Raw genomic sequence first — 14329 nt, forward strand, 5'->3', positions numbered from 1 at the left:
CCTAATCCTAGGCATGTCTAGTCAGGAGTAAGTCCTGTTATACTCAGTGGGGCTCAAGGTACACCAACATACATTGTACACATAAATGTTATATGTTATGATGGCCCCCTTTCCCCTGGGGGCTGGGGATAAGAATAGGCCCTCAGTTTGGCTGTACTTGTCGTAAGAGGCGACTAAACAGCCACCGGGTAGATGGGACTCGTCAGCCTGGGAAGGCAGCTCATCTGAGAGAAGGAAAACTCTGATCCCAAACCTCCACTGCCTTGTGGCTACATCCAGTTATGGAAAAGGCTTCAGGAGTCAACCTCGAGGCAAAATCCGGAGCCGGAGTCCCTGAGGCAGTTCATGGCTGAACACAGTCACGTTCTGGCAACTCCTGCGACGCCACTGGAACCAACCAGATTGGCCTCTGCCTTTCCATTGGACCATTTCAGCGACATGGAGAGGGGGGATTTGCTGCATGGGTAACAGCCTATCCTCCATACCTACTTTACCCAGGCTTCGCGCACTGGAGAGGACACTCTGTTCCAGAACCACCATTCAGAGAGTGACACCATAGTCTTCCGAGACTGAAGGATGCCAACAACAATGATGGCACGAACATTGTAAAAAAACTCTGGTAGATCTCCGGGCCTTGCTGGGTTTCAAAGTAGCTCTCGAGCCAAAAAAGTGTGAGCACCCCTGCTTTAGGGCAGTGTTTCTCAAACTGTGGGTTGGGACCCATTAGGTGGGTCATGAGCCAATTTCAGGTGAGTCCCCATTCATGTCAATATTTTATTTTTAATAGATGAGACTTGATGCTACCATGGTGCATGACTGCATTTGGGGAAATGTGACAGACCTGTACTTTTAACAAGCTAGTATGTATATTCTTTTAACCATGATAGCAAATGGGACTTACTCCTGGGTAGGATTGCAGCTTAGGACTTTAGGAAACGTTGTTTCCAAAGCCAAGCTACATCCTGGGATATATGGATCAATAGGTAAGTTCCCAACATACGGTCACACTCCAGGGTGACCGAGAAACTCACATGCATGCCCACCTCTCTTGGATAAGGAGAGGAGACAATCAATCAAATGTATTTTTGTGCACTCCCACTATGGATGGGGAGGGCAAAAGAAACAACCACCCCCTTTCCTTCATTTATCTGTGCAGTCTTCCTGCTCTACTCCTAAGCATGATTCACTCCTGTTTATTCAAAACAGCTGCACACCAAAGGTAAATGAGGGAATGGAGGGTGTGATAGAGAGATTTCTGGGACTTGGTCTCTGGGTCAAAATGCTAAGCAGACATAGACTCCTTTAAAAGCATATAGAAAAATTTATTTACATGCTATTTACAGATTAAGAATAGATTAGGATGGATACAGGTTCGAAGTTACCCCATGGTGGATATTTGATTTCTCCCCGAACCACACCCAAAACTCTTGTACTTGTACTCTATGAAAAACAAGTGACCCATAGGATATTCATGTCACTTCCCTCTCCTTATTTGGCATACTGGTGCATGATTCCAGCCCTAACTGGGAAGTCTGTTATCCATGTATGGAGAAGTTCTGGCTTGCAACTTTGATTTCACAAGACCCTGGAATGTTCCTTTTGGGAAAGCTATGACACACATGTTTTTCCCTCTCTGCAGGTCATCTTGACATAATGACTTTCCTATCCTGCTTTTAACAGAAAACCAGTCACAATTTTGGCTCCTAATTTTCGAGTGTTTTTCTTATCTGAAGAGAAGTTAGGTTAACCCTAAAAATCTATATCAGGTGGACTCCAGACTTCCTGACACTACTCACTTCATAAAAAGCCTTGGGGGGTGGGGGTGAGAAGAGGCCACCTGGAACGACAGCAGCTCCCTCCCCCCTTTGCACTCCCAGCAGCACTGGAAAGAAATGGGGGCTGCCCCAGCTGCTGTGATCCTCTTCCAATCCACCATCAGCAAGCTGGAAGAAGATCAGAGTGGCAGGATAGAGAGGGTGGCAGACACATGGGCTGGGGGCACTTTGGTTCACCATTTCCCAACTTGGCTGCTCCACAAAACAGTTTTGTGTGGGACAGGTTGGCTGTGCTGATAAAAAGTCTGCACTTTGGTGGCTGAGGCCAGGAGGAAAAAGGGTAATGTTGGCCTCTCCTAGTGGACCTGAACAGCAACCCAGATTGCCATGAACTGAAAGCATCCATAGCTTGTGTTGCTCACCAGCCTTTTTTCTGATGATGTTCCTGTTCCTTTAATTAGCTGTGTGTGAGACTGAAATTCAGCCATGAGCTTTTTCTCCTCCCCTATTCAGAGAAAATCTTCACAGCTGGACAATTGATAAAGCCTTTGGAGCTTAACCAAGGGGGGAGGGGAACCTTGCAACCAACAGCACAATTCTATACACCAGGGGTGGGCAAACTTTCAGCTGTAGGAATCCTGGACCTTTAACAATTGTACAGAAGAGGAAATTTCAGCAGATGCACCTTCTCATCTCTTCTCATCTCACAGATGACAAGCTGTACCTGCTGAAATTCTCTCACACAATTGTTAAACGTCCAGGATCCCTAAAGTTGAAAGTTTGCCCACCCCTGCACACGTTTACCCAGTCCATTATCATCCATGTGGCTTACTTCCAAGTAAGTGTGGTTAGGATTGCACTCTACTTACTTCCTAATAGAGACGTCACTAGGCTTTGGGTCACCCAGTGCCAGAGCTCACTGTGTCACCCCTATGATGGACCTCCTCCCATACCAGACCATACAGAATAAATTATACTATCATACGCACAACCAAAATGCAGGCTTCACTAGGGTTGGTGTAACCCAAATTAACTTTATCTATTTAAATATATAACAGTACAGGTCACCCAACAGATCAGTAACCAGCAAAAATCCAGTGACCAACTTGATGATACTCACACAATCAGTCTCATTTGTCAGTTTTGAGTTATGGGAATTCATTTTTTGTTACACGAGGCAGTTGTGTTTTCCTGTTCTGGTTATTTGGCTATAACTTTTGATAGAATACAGATATTTCCATGCAGTCTGTTTCATTGCATTCTGCATTAAATTACCCATCAAATGATATATAACATGATGGTATTATTCAAAAATACCAAGATTTTCACAGTTATGACCAGTCAACCCCCCCAATTGTGTCACCCGGTGTGGTCCACCCACCCTGCAACACCTAGCAATGCCACAGCTCCCTAGCCAGTGTGTTTAGCCAGCCAGTCTTTAGCCCTAGCCAGTCTTCATAAACTCCTGCCCACACTGCATGTAACATATCAGAAACATGCATACCCATCTCCTTTAGTTATTGTTGCTCTTCTCATCCATCCCACTTTCCACTCCATTCTTTTCTTTCTCTCCAGTCCTGAGGATTCTGTGTTTGTATTACTCCAGCCTTTCTTGTGTTTGAAGGTTTCTTTCTTGTGTTTGAAGGCGTTTGAAGGTGTTTGAAGATCTGACATAAGAGTGAATCAACAAGGATTTCATAATTACTGCCTGTTCAATTCAAAATAAGCTCAGGCTTTTTGCATGCTTTCAAGTTAATGCCTGCAAAAGCTCAAGACTTTGTGACTCATCAAACTGTTTACTCATGAAGACTTGAAGGAATAACCCCGCTACTGCCTCCCCAGTCCCCTTCCCCCAAACACAAAGTGCTTACTTTGGTTTGAAAGAAGGACCTATCAATAAACCATTAGCAAATTCTGATATCCTCCTAGTATGTACTATGATGTGCTACACTTTTGTATAGGGCCTTGTGTTCCAGAAGGAATAACACTTAATTTGCAGTGTATTGCAATCAATGCAATCATTACAATAAATAAATAAGCATGCTTCTTTATTGGAGGAAAGATCACAACTTCACAAGAAAGGCTGGAGTCTAGCTCCATCTCATAAGTACTAAGGTTTCTGTGGAACTCCTTGCCACAGGATGTGGTGACAGCATCTGGCCTGTTGGCTGTTGGCATCCTTCAGTCTCGGAAGACTATGGTATTGCGCTCTGAATTGTGATTCTGGAACAGAGTGTCCTCTCCAGTGCACGAAGCCTGGGTAGAGTAGATATGGAGGATAGACTGTTCCCCATGCAGCAAATCCCCCCTCTCCATGTCGCTGAAATGGTCCAATGGAAAGGCAGAAGCCAATACGGTTGGTTCCAGTGGCATCGCAGGAGTTGCCAGAACGTGACTGTGTTCAGCCATGAACTGCCTCAGGGACTCCGGCTCCGGATTTTGCCTCAAGGTTGACTCCTGAAGCCTTTTCCATAACTGGATGTAGCCACAAGGCAGTGGAGGTTTGGGATCAGTTTTCCTTCTCTTAGATGAGCTGCCTTCCCAGACTGAAGAGTCCCATTTACCTGGTGGCTGTTTAGTCGCCTACAGAAGAAGCTGCAGGAGCAATCAGCCCCAAGACCCAAGAGCAGTTCTCCGGCAACAACACGAGCTTTATCACATTATCACATGCAGGTAATGCCCAAGGACACCTCTGTCTCTGCAAAAGAATCTAGGATCAAACCTGTCTCTTTGCCTAATGCTGCTGTCTCTCACTCACGCTGTTTCCAAGCAAACCAAATTCTCTTGGAGGTTGGCAGAGTGCCAGTAAATTATGGAAAATAGAGGGGCAGTACTGTGTAAAAATATCCTTAAGTAAACTTTTATGTATGGCTCTAAATCAGATTGACATAAGTGCCCAATGGCTAAGTAGTCCTGCATCGAGAGTCAGACTTCTTCTGTCCTTTGACACCTCTACAATTCCCCTGACTCTGTTTCGGATGAGAAGGTTTCTCAGCACATTGAAAATAACAGCGAAGAGCGTCTTCTCTGATTTCCCTGATTCTAATCAAGAGCTGCTGCCCTCCTCCACACATAGCTCGAAGCCTCTGACCACTGCGTAATCCTCCATCCCTGTACAAAATGATTCTTGGCTGCCTGCCCAGACAGCTGATCAGACTGCAGCAACATCCCCCTCTAATGAGCAAACGAACTCTCCGAGTCCAAATATAATAAAGAACATGATTGAAAGGGACTCAGCTACCTTGCAAAGCCTAACCTTCTGCCTAGAAACTGCCTTAACTAAGCTGAATCGCTCTTCCCACCTGCGATATCCAGGGACTGACAAAGACATATGTGGAAAGCTTTCTCCGGCCGCTCTGTCAGAGTCCCATCTGATGTATACGTTTGCCACATGGCAGGAACAAATGAGGGAGACTGAACCTAAGTCGGTAAGCTATCCTTTGGGTGATGATGAAACAGCTGATGCCATTTTGGGCACAATGCCTGGAAATCCTAGGAAGGACCTTTCAATACAGCTCGATGCCACTGAGATTGATAGTATGGAAGTTGCTGAAGAATCCAATAACTCAAGGCATTTGGCAGATCGGTCTGTTCCTCCGGACTCTCTTTCATCCATAGAGCTGACCGCTAAAAGAGTTTCTACCGCCTCTGCAGGTTTGAACCAACGACCCCCTGCAACACTAAATGACCAACTGGTTAGGGCCTTCAATAAGGTGCCCTGAGAGGGTCATTAACTCAACCACAGAGCCACAGGATGAGATGCCCGGCATAGATATGGAATGTGCCAGGAAACATCCTTCAAAGAACTCTGTGCTCAGCTCTGAGGAGATTATGAGTACTGGTGATGTTCCCCAGCGTCCACCTAATGACCCTCCACAACCTATGATGTCACCTCAGAAAATTGGCTCTCCCAGCAGCAACACAAGCTTCCAGTCAATAGATCTATCGCTGCACCTGGACATTGATGAGGACACACTGACCAGGAAGGCCTTGGAGGCATTTAGATTTCTTCCCTGACAGGAACAACTAAGGATGGTCAAGAAACTGGAGATGGTATGACAAGAACTAACAGACGTTGTATTGACCCCCTGCTGCTCTGCATCATCTAAGAGCTTACCTCCTTCACGAGACCATACAAGTTCTCTTCCAGAAGCGGCCCCGCCTCAGAGGCGATCCCTCTAGGCAGAGATTCACCAGGAGCCCCCAGCTGGAGGAAGTTTGTCTTCCTCTCAAGGGTTATCATCTGTCAACGTGGCTCAGATCTCTGGGCCTATGGACCTGCCTTTGAATAATCTGGACTCACCATCTACAGAGTCCATTGCCAGTGGCCCTTGCCAATCAATCGTAGTGTTGGAGAAAGCAGCGGCAGAGACATGTAATTCACTTCCACCAAGTAAACAACAGACAGTATTTGCTAATCTAGAGGAAGCTACAGCACAATTGCCACAGCTCTCATCAGAGGATATTCAATCTAGCCAATTGGTGCAGATACCTTCTTCACCTGACTGCACTCATCTTCTCCCAGTAACCAAAATAGCCCCAGAAGGGGCAAATCTGCTGAACAACCTGGATGCCAAGTCAAGACTGTCTGAGGACACTACCCCTGAAATAGGGACACAATGTCCTCTTATAAGAAATCAGAGGGATCCAAATACTCAAATCCCCTCAACTTCAACTTCATCAGATTGACTTTCACCTACCCACTCGCAGAGCATTCCACGGGGCCAGCTGAAAATACTATCTTGGAATATCGCTGGTTGGTTTGCAAAGACTTGTGGAAAAGAGCTAGATACTGTTTTAAGAGACCGAGATATTATTTAACTGCAGGAAACTTGGGCAATTAGACCTATTGAGTCTGATGGGTTTCTATCTATATCTTTACCCGCACAGAAGAATGCAGTAAAAGGCCGCCCAGTTGGAGGCCTTGCCATATTAGTGAAACCTGCTTTCAGACATGAATGGCTATTTATGGCTGATAGTTTTTGCAAAATACAAGCGATCAAGGTGAAGCTAATGCCCCAAAGCATAATGATAATTAATATATATATGCCTCCTTTAAAAGATAAATCTGCAACTGAAAAGCAATGGGCATATCTTAGTGGTATAATCAATGACCTGACTGGTAAATTTCCCTCTTATAAGATTCTGATTGCAGGAGATTTCAGTTCCAGGGTGGGGCATAATTCTGACATCTTTCATCAACTTTGGGACTTACCTACTGACACGATATTGCCAGAGACCTGTCTATTCGAAAGGCAATTGAAAGATAGAATAATCAATGCCGCAGGGCTTCTTTTAGCCATATTTTGTATCACTTATGGCCTTACTTGGCTAAATGGCTTAGACGCATTGGGGGATAATGGAGAATTCACTTACATCTCAACTAGAGGTGCAAGTGTTATTGATTATATCTTGGTTCCTCCTCAACTCCTTCCCAAGATAGCAAACTTTTTGGTTGGATACCCTCAGTCTAGTGACCATCTTCAGACCAGATCAGATGGAAAGCTCTTCAACTTCTCCAGACTGAGAGCAAAGTCCAAAGTCCAGCTGAAATGTCTGCATGACTTCCTCTTTGCCAACGATGCAGCTGTCACTACCCACTCTGCCAAAGATCTCCAGCAGCTCATGGATTGCTTTAGCAAGGCCTGCCAAGATTTTGTACTGACGATCAGCCTGAAGAAGACACAGGTCACGGTTCAGGATGTGGACTCACCTCCCTGCATTACAATCTCTGCACATGAACTGGAGGTTGTCCATGACTTTGTGTACCTTGGCTCAATGAACTCCGACACTCTTTCTCTCAATACGGAGCTAAACAAACGCATCGGTAAAGCAGCTACCACGTTTTCCAGACTCACAAAGAGAGTCTGGTCCAACAAGAAGCTGACGGAACATACCAAGATCCAGGTCTACAGAGCTTGCATCCTGAGTACACTTCTGTACTGCAGCGAGTCATGGACTCTTTGCTCACAACAGGAGAGGAAACTGAATGCTTTCCACATGCGCTGCCTCCGACGTATTCTCGGCATCACCTGGCAGGACAAAGTTCCAAACAACACAGTCCTGGAACGTGCTGGAATCCCTAGCATGTATGCACTGCTGAAACAGAGACGCCTGCATTGGCTCGGTCATGTTGTGAGAATGGCTGATGGCCGGATCCCAAAGGATCTCCTCTATGGAGAACTCGTGCAAGGAAAGCATCCTACAGGTAGACCACAGCTGTGATACAAGGACATCTGCAAGAGGGATCTGAAGGCCTTAGGAGTGGACCTCAACAAGTGGGAAACCCTGGCCTCTGAGCGGCCCGCTTGGAGGCAGGCTGTGCAGCATGGCCTTTCCCAGTTTGAAGAGACACTTGGCCAACAGTCTGAGGCTAAGAGGCAAAGAAGGAAGGCCCATAGCCAGGGAGACAGACCAGGGACAGACTGCACTTGCTCCCAGTGTGGAAGGGATTGTCACTCCCAAATCAGCCTTTTCAGCCACACTAGACGCTGTTCCAGAACCACCTTTCAGAGCGTGATACCATAGTCTTTCAAGACTGAAGGTTGCCCACAAAGTGACCATCTTCCTCTGTTGTGCGATTTAGACTATCTCCCAAATCATTATCATAACACTAACACCCAGGAGGAAGGAGGTTACCCAAATATAACAAAAAGAATTAAATGGGACCCAGACTCTAAGGACTCATTTTGTGCATTGATACAAGCAAAGGAAATCCCTCAGTTGTCCACTCTGGATCAACCAGGGATTGTCCACTTTTTCGAGGACTTATCTACTCTTTTGAACGTATTAGGTAAGATCCCCTCATCCAGAAGCGTTGAGGGTGGGCAAGATGACTCTAAGATTGATCAGATCTGCTTATTTCTGAAAACTGCCATTTGCAGCACTTATAAAAAATTTAGAGACACTAAAAAACACTTTTACACCAATATTTCCAGCTGACTGCCCACCTGAAGGAAGCTGTCAGAGTTTCAATCTATTGTCTTGCAGAAGCAAGACTCTAATGACTTACATGGCAGATTCAGAAACGCCTCCTGGGAAGATCGTTTAGGTAGCTGCAATTTTGGCAAAGTAGAATCATCCATACACATTTTGTTGCACTGTCCCAGATATCAAGCGCTAAGACAGCAATTTCTTTCTCCCTTGCTCAATGCTAAAACAGGGCATTCTGAGAACACCATAATTCAGTTCCTTCTAGCAGAGAGACGTACAACCCTCTCAGTCGCACAGTTCCTAAATTTGAGTAATCTGAATCGAGCCAAGCTTTCTGTACCAAGCAATCACTAAGTAGATTACATCTTGGCAATATCTGTAGAGTAACTGATTGTTTTCTGTCTTTTAAATAATTCATGTGTGTATGTAAAATGTAATGTATGTTTGTATCTGTGTGTACACATAGGTGTATATTTGTGTACTGCTTAGGCTTCTATTCTCTATGGTTTCTGTATAGTCTTCACCCATCAAATGTTTATGCCTAATAAAGGTTTTTTTGACTGTTGTTGACTGTTTAGTCGCCTCTTACGACAAGTACAGCTAAACTGAGGGCCTATTCTTATCCCCCAGCCCCCAGGGGTTCTGATGGCACCTGGCCTAGATGCCTTTAAAAGGGGATTGGACGAGTTTCTGGAGGAAAAATCCATCACGGGTTACAAGCCATGATGTGTATGTGCAACCTCCTGATTTTAGAAATGGGCTATGTCAGATGCAAGGGAGGGCACCAGGATGCAGGTCTCTTGTTACCTGGTGTGCTTCCTGGGGCATTTGGTGGGCCGCTGTGAGATACAGAAAGCTGGACTCGATGGGCCTGTGGCCTGATCCAGTGGGGCTGTTCTTATGTTCTTAAGGTACTACTACTTAATGTAGTATTTAAGGTACTACTACTTAATGTTCTTAATGCTACTACAAGCACACTGCTTAACACATAAGGCTGGGGCCCTGGGCTTAGAAACTTCACAGCAAGTACCACTGCAATCAATGAGCCTGATTTCTGCTAAGTCATGCTTGGTGAGATGTTCTCAGCCAAGGCTAACCCATTTGTGTCCTATCAGAGCTACAATTGCCCCAAGAAATCCCAGACTGCTGACTCATCCTTTCAACCAGGCTCTGGATTGGTGAATTGGATAAGGAGTAAATTGCCATTGGGTTGCATCACCTGCTACTAATCACCTAGTTAAGGGACCCTCAACTGTATTTATACCATGTGAGCCAAGGGGCATTCTATAGCAGTGTTTGAGTTGAACTTGTCTTTGAGAAGGAGTACTTTAGTTGCTAGAAGGCAAGTATGACTTCTCAGGTGTCCCAGAATTTTCATACTGAGTGTGAGGCTGCTGTCAATCAGATAATCAACCTGGAGCTATATGCTAGCTATGTTTACTTGTCCATGGTAAGTAACTGACTTTACTTTTGTTAGTAGAAGGAATTCTAGCTATGGTGTGTATAGTCCTCCACCTCTTGTTGAGTACATAGGATTGGGTTTGAATCTGTCTGAATTCAATGGAACTTTCTTAAGGAGTTGTAATCCTGGATGTAATGAATGAGTTAAAAGCTCCTTGCTGCCTTCTAAATTGTACTGAGGAAGAGCCACAATAATGGAAACCAATTCATCTGCGATAGATCTGGCCTAGTTGGTTCTCTAGGACTCTTTTAAACAAACACCTTGTAAGGAGATCTTGTAGCACAATCCTATGCATGTCTGCTCAGAAACAAGCCCCATTCTGTTTGATGGTACTTACTCCCAAGGAAGTGTGCATAGGATTGCAGCTTTAGTCACAGTAGCCTGACTAGGCTTGAGTTTTGATCTTGCTCCATGAATAGCTGTGCTGGTTTTCAAACTGTATTGTAGGAAGCTCTGGTGTTTGAAAAAATATAAAGTGAAACTTGTATTTGTTGGTGTTCCTCCCAAAGGAAAAGCATGTGAGACCTCTTCTAGGAAAGCCAAGTGAGCTTCTATAAACTTTTCTCAGCAGGCTTCTGTAGAATCCTAGTTCTTGAATGTTTTTCACAGTACTGTAGACTTTTCAATGAGAATTAAAATCTGCTGTGGGCCCCCAAGCAAGTGTTGGCTGTGTCCTTATAGCCCAATCCTATGCATGTCTACTCAGAAGTAAGTCCCATTAGAGTCAATGGGGCTTACTCCCAGGGAAGTGTGAATAGGATTGGGCTGTTAGTGTGGTGAGTCTCCTGGTACAACAATGTTGAGACCACCACAACCCCATATGGCCTGAGGGTGTAACCTGGAACACTCTATGGTAACATGCAGGAGCTCCTCAGTGGCTAAACTGCATGGAAAAGTATACTGACCTCTTGAGTTACTTCTAGTTGTATGTAGGCATACTGGGTGTGAACTGTTCTACCTACTTGCTTTAAAGCCCCATCCTATGCTTGTCTACTCAGTGATAAAACCCATGGTCTTCAGTGGGGTTTACCCTCAGGAAAGTTTGCCTAGGATTGCTGTTGGTTAACTTTGCATTGATCATATAGCAAGAAGACTTGAAGATGCAGTCTCTCTTGAATGTAGATGCTGGGTGTTAAAGTTAAAGGTGCCCTATCACCAAATACATTTAGGGGACTTTAGGCTGACAACTAGATAACTTTGATTTATCCCCCCAGAGCCTAGAAGTACCAACTTACAAACTAGCAAGGCAGTGTCCTGTGTTGCCCAGTTTGTTCTGATCTTTTGGGGTGCAGGCTGGCTAAATAAGCCCTTCAAACTTCCATGTTCATGCCCCTTTTTTCTCAGTCTTGCCACTTTGACCGTGATGATGTAGCTTTGGGCCACATGGCCAAGTTTCTGAAGGAGCAATCCCAAGAGGGGAGAGAATGTGCTGAGAAGTTCCTGAAGTTCCAGAACAAGCGAGGGGGTCGTGTTGTGCTGAAGGACATTAAGGTGAGTGATGAATCTGAAACCTGGGGATACCAACTCAGTTCTGTACCTGTCCAGGATGTGGATCAGTATGGAAGAGCTTTAAATAAAGGTCTGCTTCTGCCAGCACTGCTAACCAACTGTGTGATGTCCACAATCTGGAAAGGACTTAAGATGTTGCCAAATCAAAAGCTTGCTTGCTGATCTGAATTTATGCTTTTTTCCTTTTATTTTGGGATGTTTAAGCTGGAATTGGAGAGCATGGGTGGGTTCAGGACAACACTTTCTAGAGCCTTGCAGAATTCTAGCAGGTTTAACTCATGACAAAACATGTCTAAGGCTGCAGCCTTAAAAGGGTTTGCATAGGGGAACTCCTTTAGGCTTGCATGAGACACTGTACTTGCCCCATAACTGCTGAGTCTTGGGTTAAGCACAGGAGTCTAGTAATTTAGTGGTCTGCACAAATTTTTTCTTTAGTGAGGAGTAGCCTTCCTAAAAGAGGATTTTATCTTGTGCCTGGTAAGGATGACATAAACTGACTTTTTCTTTCTACTATATCTCTAAGGGCAAGTGCCTGGAAAAAATTAACTAGGATCTGATTACAGCCAGAAGCGAGCATTAGAAAGCATGCTTAGAAGGCAATAGTTGCTGTATTCCATTGCTTCTCAACCAGTGGTACAGGTACCACCAGTCATAGCTTAGGTGTTTAGTGATGCTCATGGGACACCTGGTAGCAAGACCAGGAATGTGACACAAACAGCAGTAGGAAGCTTGGAGGGCAGAGCTCCAGTGCTTTTCTGCATTTGAAAAAGCCCTCCCATCCATCCTGGGCCTCTTACTAGCCATCTGGCTTCCCAACCTAGAAGTAATTGACAATTGTCATCACCAGTTAATTCCAGTGGTGCTTTGAATAGGTTGACCATGGTATGGTGAAGGACAAATGCTGAGAAACGCTGCTCCATTTAGAGGAGCTTCAGCAGGAAGGAATTGGTCTTGTCCATAGTTGGCAACCATTCATATTGCTCTGTTTAAACCACAGAAGCCAGAGAAGGATGAGTGGGGCACCAGCTTGGATGCTCTGCAGAGTGCCCTGCAGTTGGAGAAGAAGGTGAATCAGGCCCTACTGGATTTGCACAAGCTGGCCACAGTGAAAGGAGATCCTCATGTAAGTCTTCAAGAAGAAATGCTAGGCTGTTTAGAATCTGCCTTAATTGACCATATGAAGAGACTGAACATAGCTTTGTATGGTAAACAGCATACTATGGGAAGAGCTTTTTCCTACTAAAAGTGCTTGTCTAAAGATGAGGCTACCTAAGTTTCTAGACAACATTGTGGAACGAGTTTGTTTCCTAACTAGTTCTAAGAGTGGTGTTTCTGCATTGGAGTGACTGGATCCAGTCACATCCAAGTGCAGTAGTTCAATAGTCAGCTGTCCCTGGAGAATTCACTCAGTGAGTGAGCATCTCCTACCTCTGTCAAATGTATAAATTAGTCTATTAAATGTTCTGCCATTAATGATTTAGGCAACACTGGCCTAAGGATAGCCTAAGTTTGAGAGATGGTGAGGGGCATTCAGAGAGGATTCCAAGTATCCAAACTTTTTTCCTGTCTTCACCTGCGGTCTGAAAGGGCTTAATCATGCAAGGTTGCTAGCAAAAGTGCACAAGATTGAGATCATTATAAAGCCTGGATTTGTGACTTGGATTGGCTCTAACAGAAGCTCAAATCCTTGAGTTGAGAAGAAACCTCCAACATTGGGAGGAAGGTTGATGGCTGCCTTTTCTGTGTTCCCAAAAGGAGCTTAATTTCTTATCTGTTCTCGATGAGCATGTCCAAAGTAGGGAACAGATCGTCTTCAGGATGTCGCAACTTGGGGGGTAAACACATTGTTGAATTATACTGACAATTTCCTTTGGAAATATAAACTTGATCCCTTGTTCCATTCTTTAAACCAGCCTCTGAACTTCGCAGTGACCACTGAGTGTATCTTTGCCTCTCTCCACAGCTGTGTGACTTCCTAGAGTCTAAATACCTAGAGGTGCAAGTGCAGGCCATCAAGCGGCTGGGAGACCACCTCACCAATCTGAAATGCCTGGGAGTGCCTGAGACTGGCATGGGGGAGTATCTCTTTGACGAGCTCACCTTGGGCAAGAGCAGCTGAGCCCCCCCCCCACTGAAACCTTGTGTATGAGGATGACAATAAATCAAAATGTTGGCCTAAACTTATGTGGTTTGGTCTTTGACAGTGAGGGTCTAAATGGCATTTAGAACTCCTGTAGTGAGCTGAAGTGTCAAAGCTGTAATACAGCAGCTTTGTGTAGAGCGTGGCAGATTTGGTTCATACAGTGGGCCATTGCGGTGCCTGCTGAAGGCTGGCGGTGATAGCACTGAGCAGATGGCCAGGAGCAAGCACTTTGGTCTCACTAAGGAACTCGTAAGTTGCAGATGTCAGAACAAACATGCAATGCTTGATCGTACTTCCAAGACAGGAGAGAGCCCAATTATCACACGCCACTTTGCAGCTCAGCAGCAACTGTTACCCTGCACATGCTCGATCTTGTCTGATCTTGGAAGCTAAGCAGAGTCAGGCCTGGTTAGTACTTGGATGGGAGACCGCCTGGGAATACCGGGTGCTGTAGGCTTATACCATGATCTCGGAAGCTAAGCAGGGTCAGCCCTGGTTAGTACTTGG

General features: G+C 45.1%; 1 protein-coding gene across 1 annotated transcript; it reads left to right on the forward strand.

The window, feature by feature from the left end:
* The first annotated feature begins 10056 nt into the window (after positions 1 to 10056).
* On the forward strand, positions 10057 to 13798 carry LOC136656007 (ferritin heavy chain A-like). Its single transcript, XM_066632816.1, has 4 exons — positions 10057 to 10158; positions 11515 to 11661; positions 12677 to 12802; positions 13643 to 13798. The coding sequence occupies exons 1-4, from the start codon at positions 10057 to 10059 to the stop codon at positions 13796 to 13798; spliced, it is 531 nt and encodes a 176-aa protein (XP_066488913.1).
* Positions 13799 to 14329: the final 531 nt, after the last annotated feature.

Source organism: Tiliqua scincoides, chromosome 6, assembly GCF_035046505.1.
Source record: "Tiliqua scincoides isolate rTilSci1 chromosome 6, rTilSci1.hap2, whole genome shotgun sequence".
NCBI classification, from domain to species: Eukaryota; Metazoa; Chordata; class Lepidosauria; order Squamata; family Scincidae; genus Tiliqua; species Tiliqua scincoides.

Coding starts and splice junctions, on each gene's coding strand:
- LOC136656007 (XM_066632816.1), top strand. CDS start 10,057: ATGACTTCTCAGGTGTCCCAGAATTTTCATACTGAGTGTGAGGCTGCT. Junction 10,159..11,514: donor GCTATGTTTACTTGTCCATG/GTAAGTAACTGA, acceptor CTTTTTTCTCAG/TCTTGCCACTTTGACCGTGA. Junction 11,662..12,676: donor TTGTGCTGAAGGACATTAAG/GTGAGTGATGAA, acceptor TTTAAACCACAG/AAGCCAGAGAAGGATGAGTG.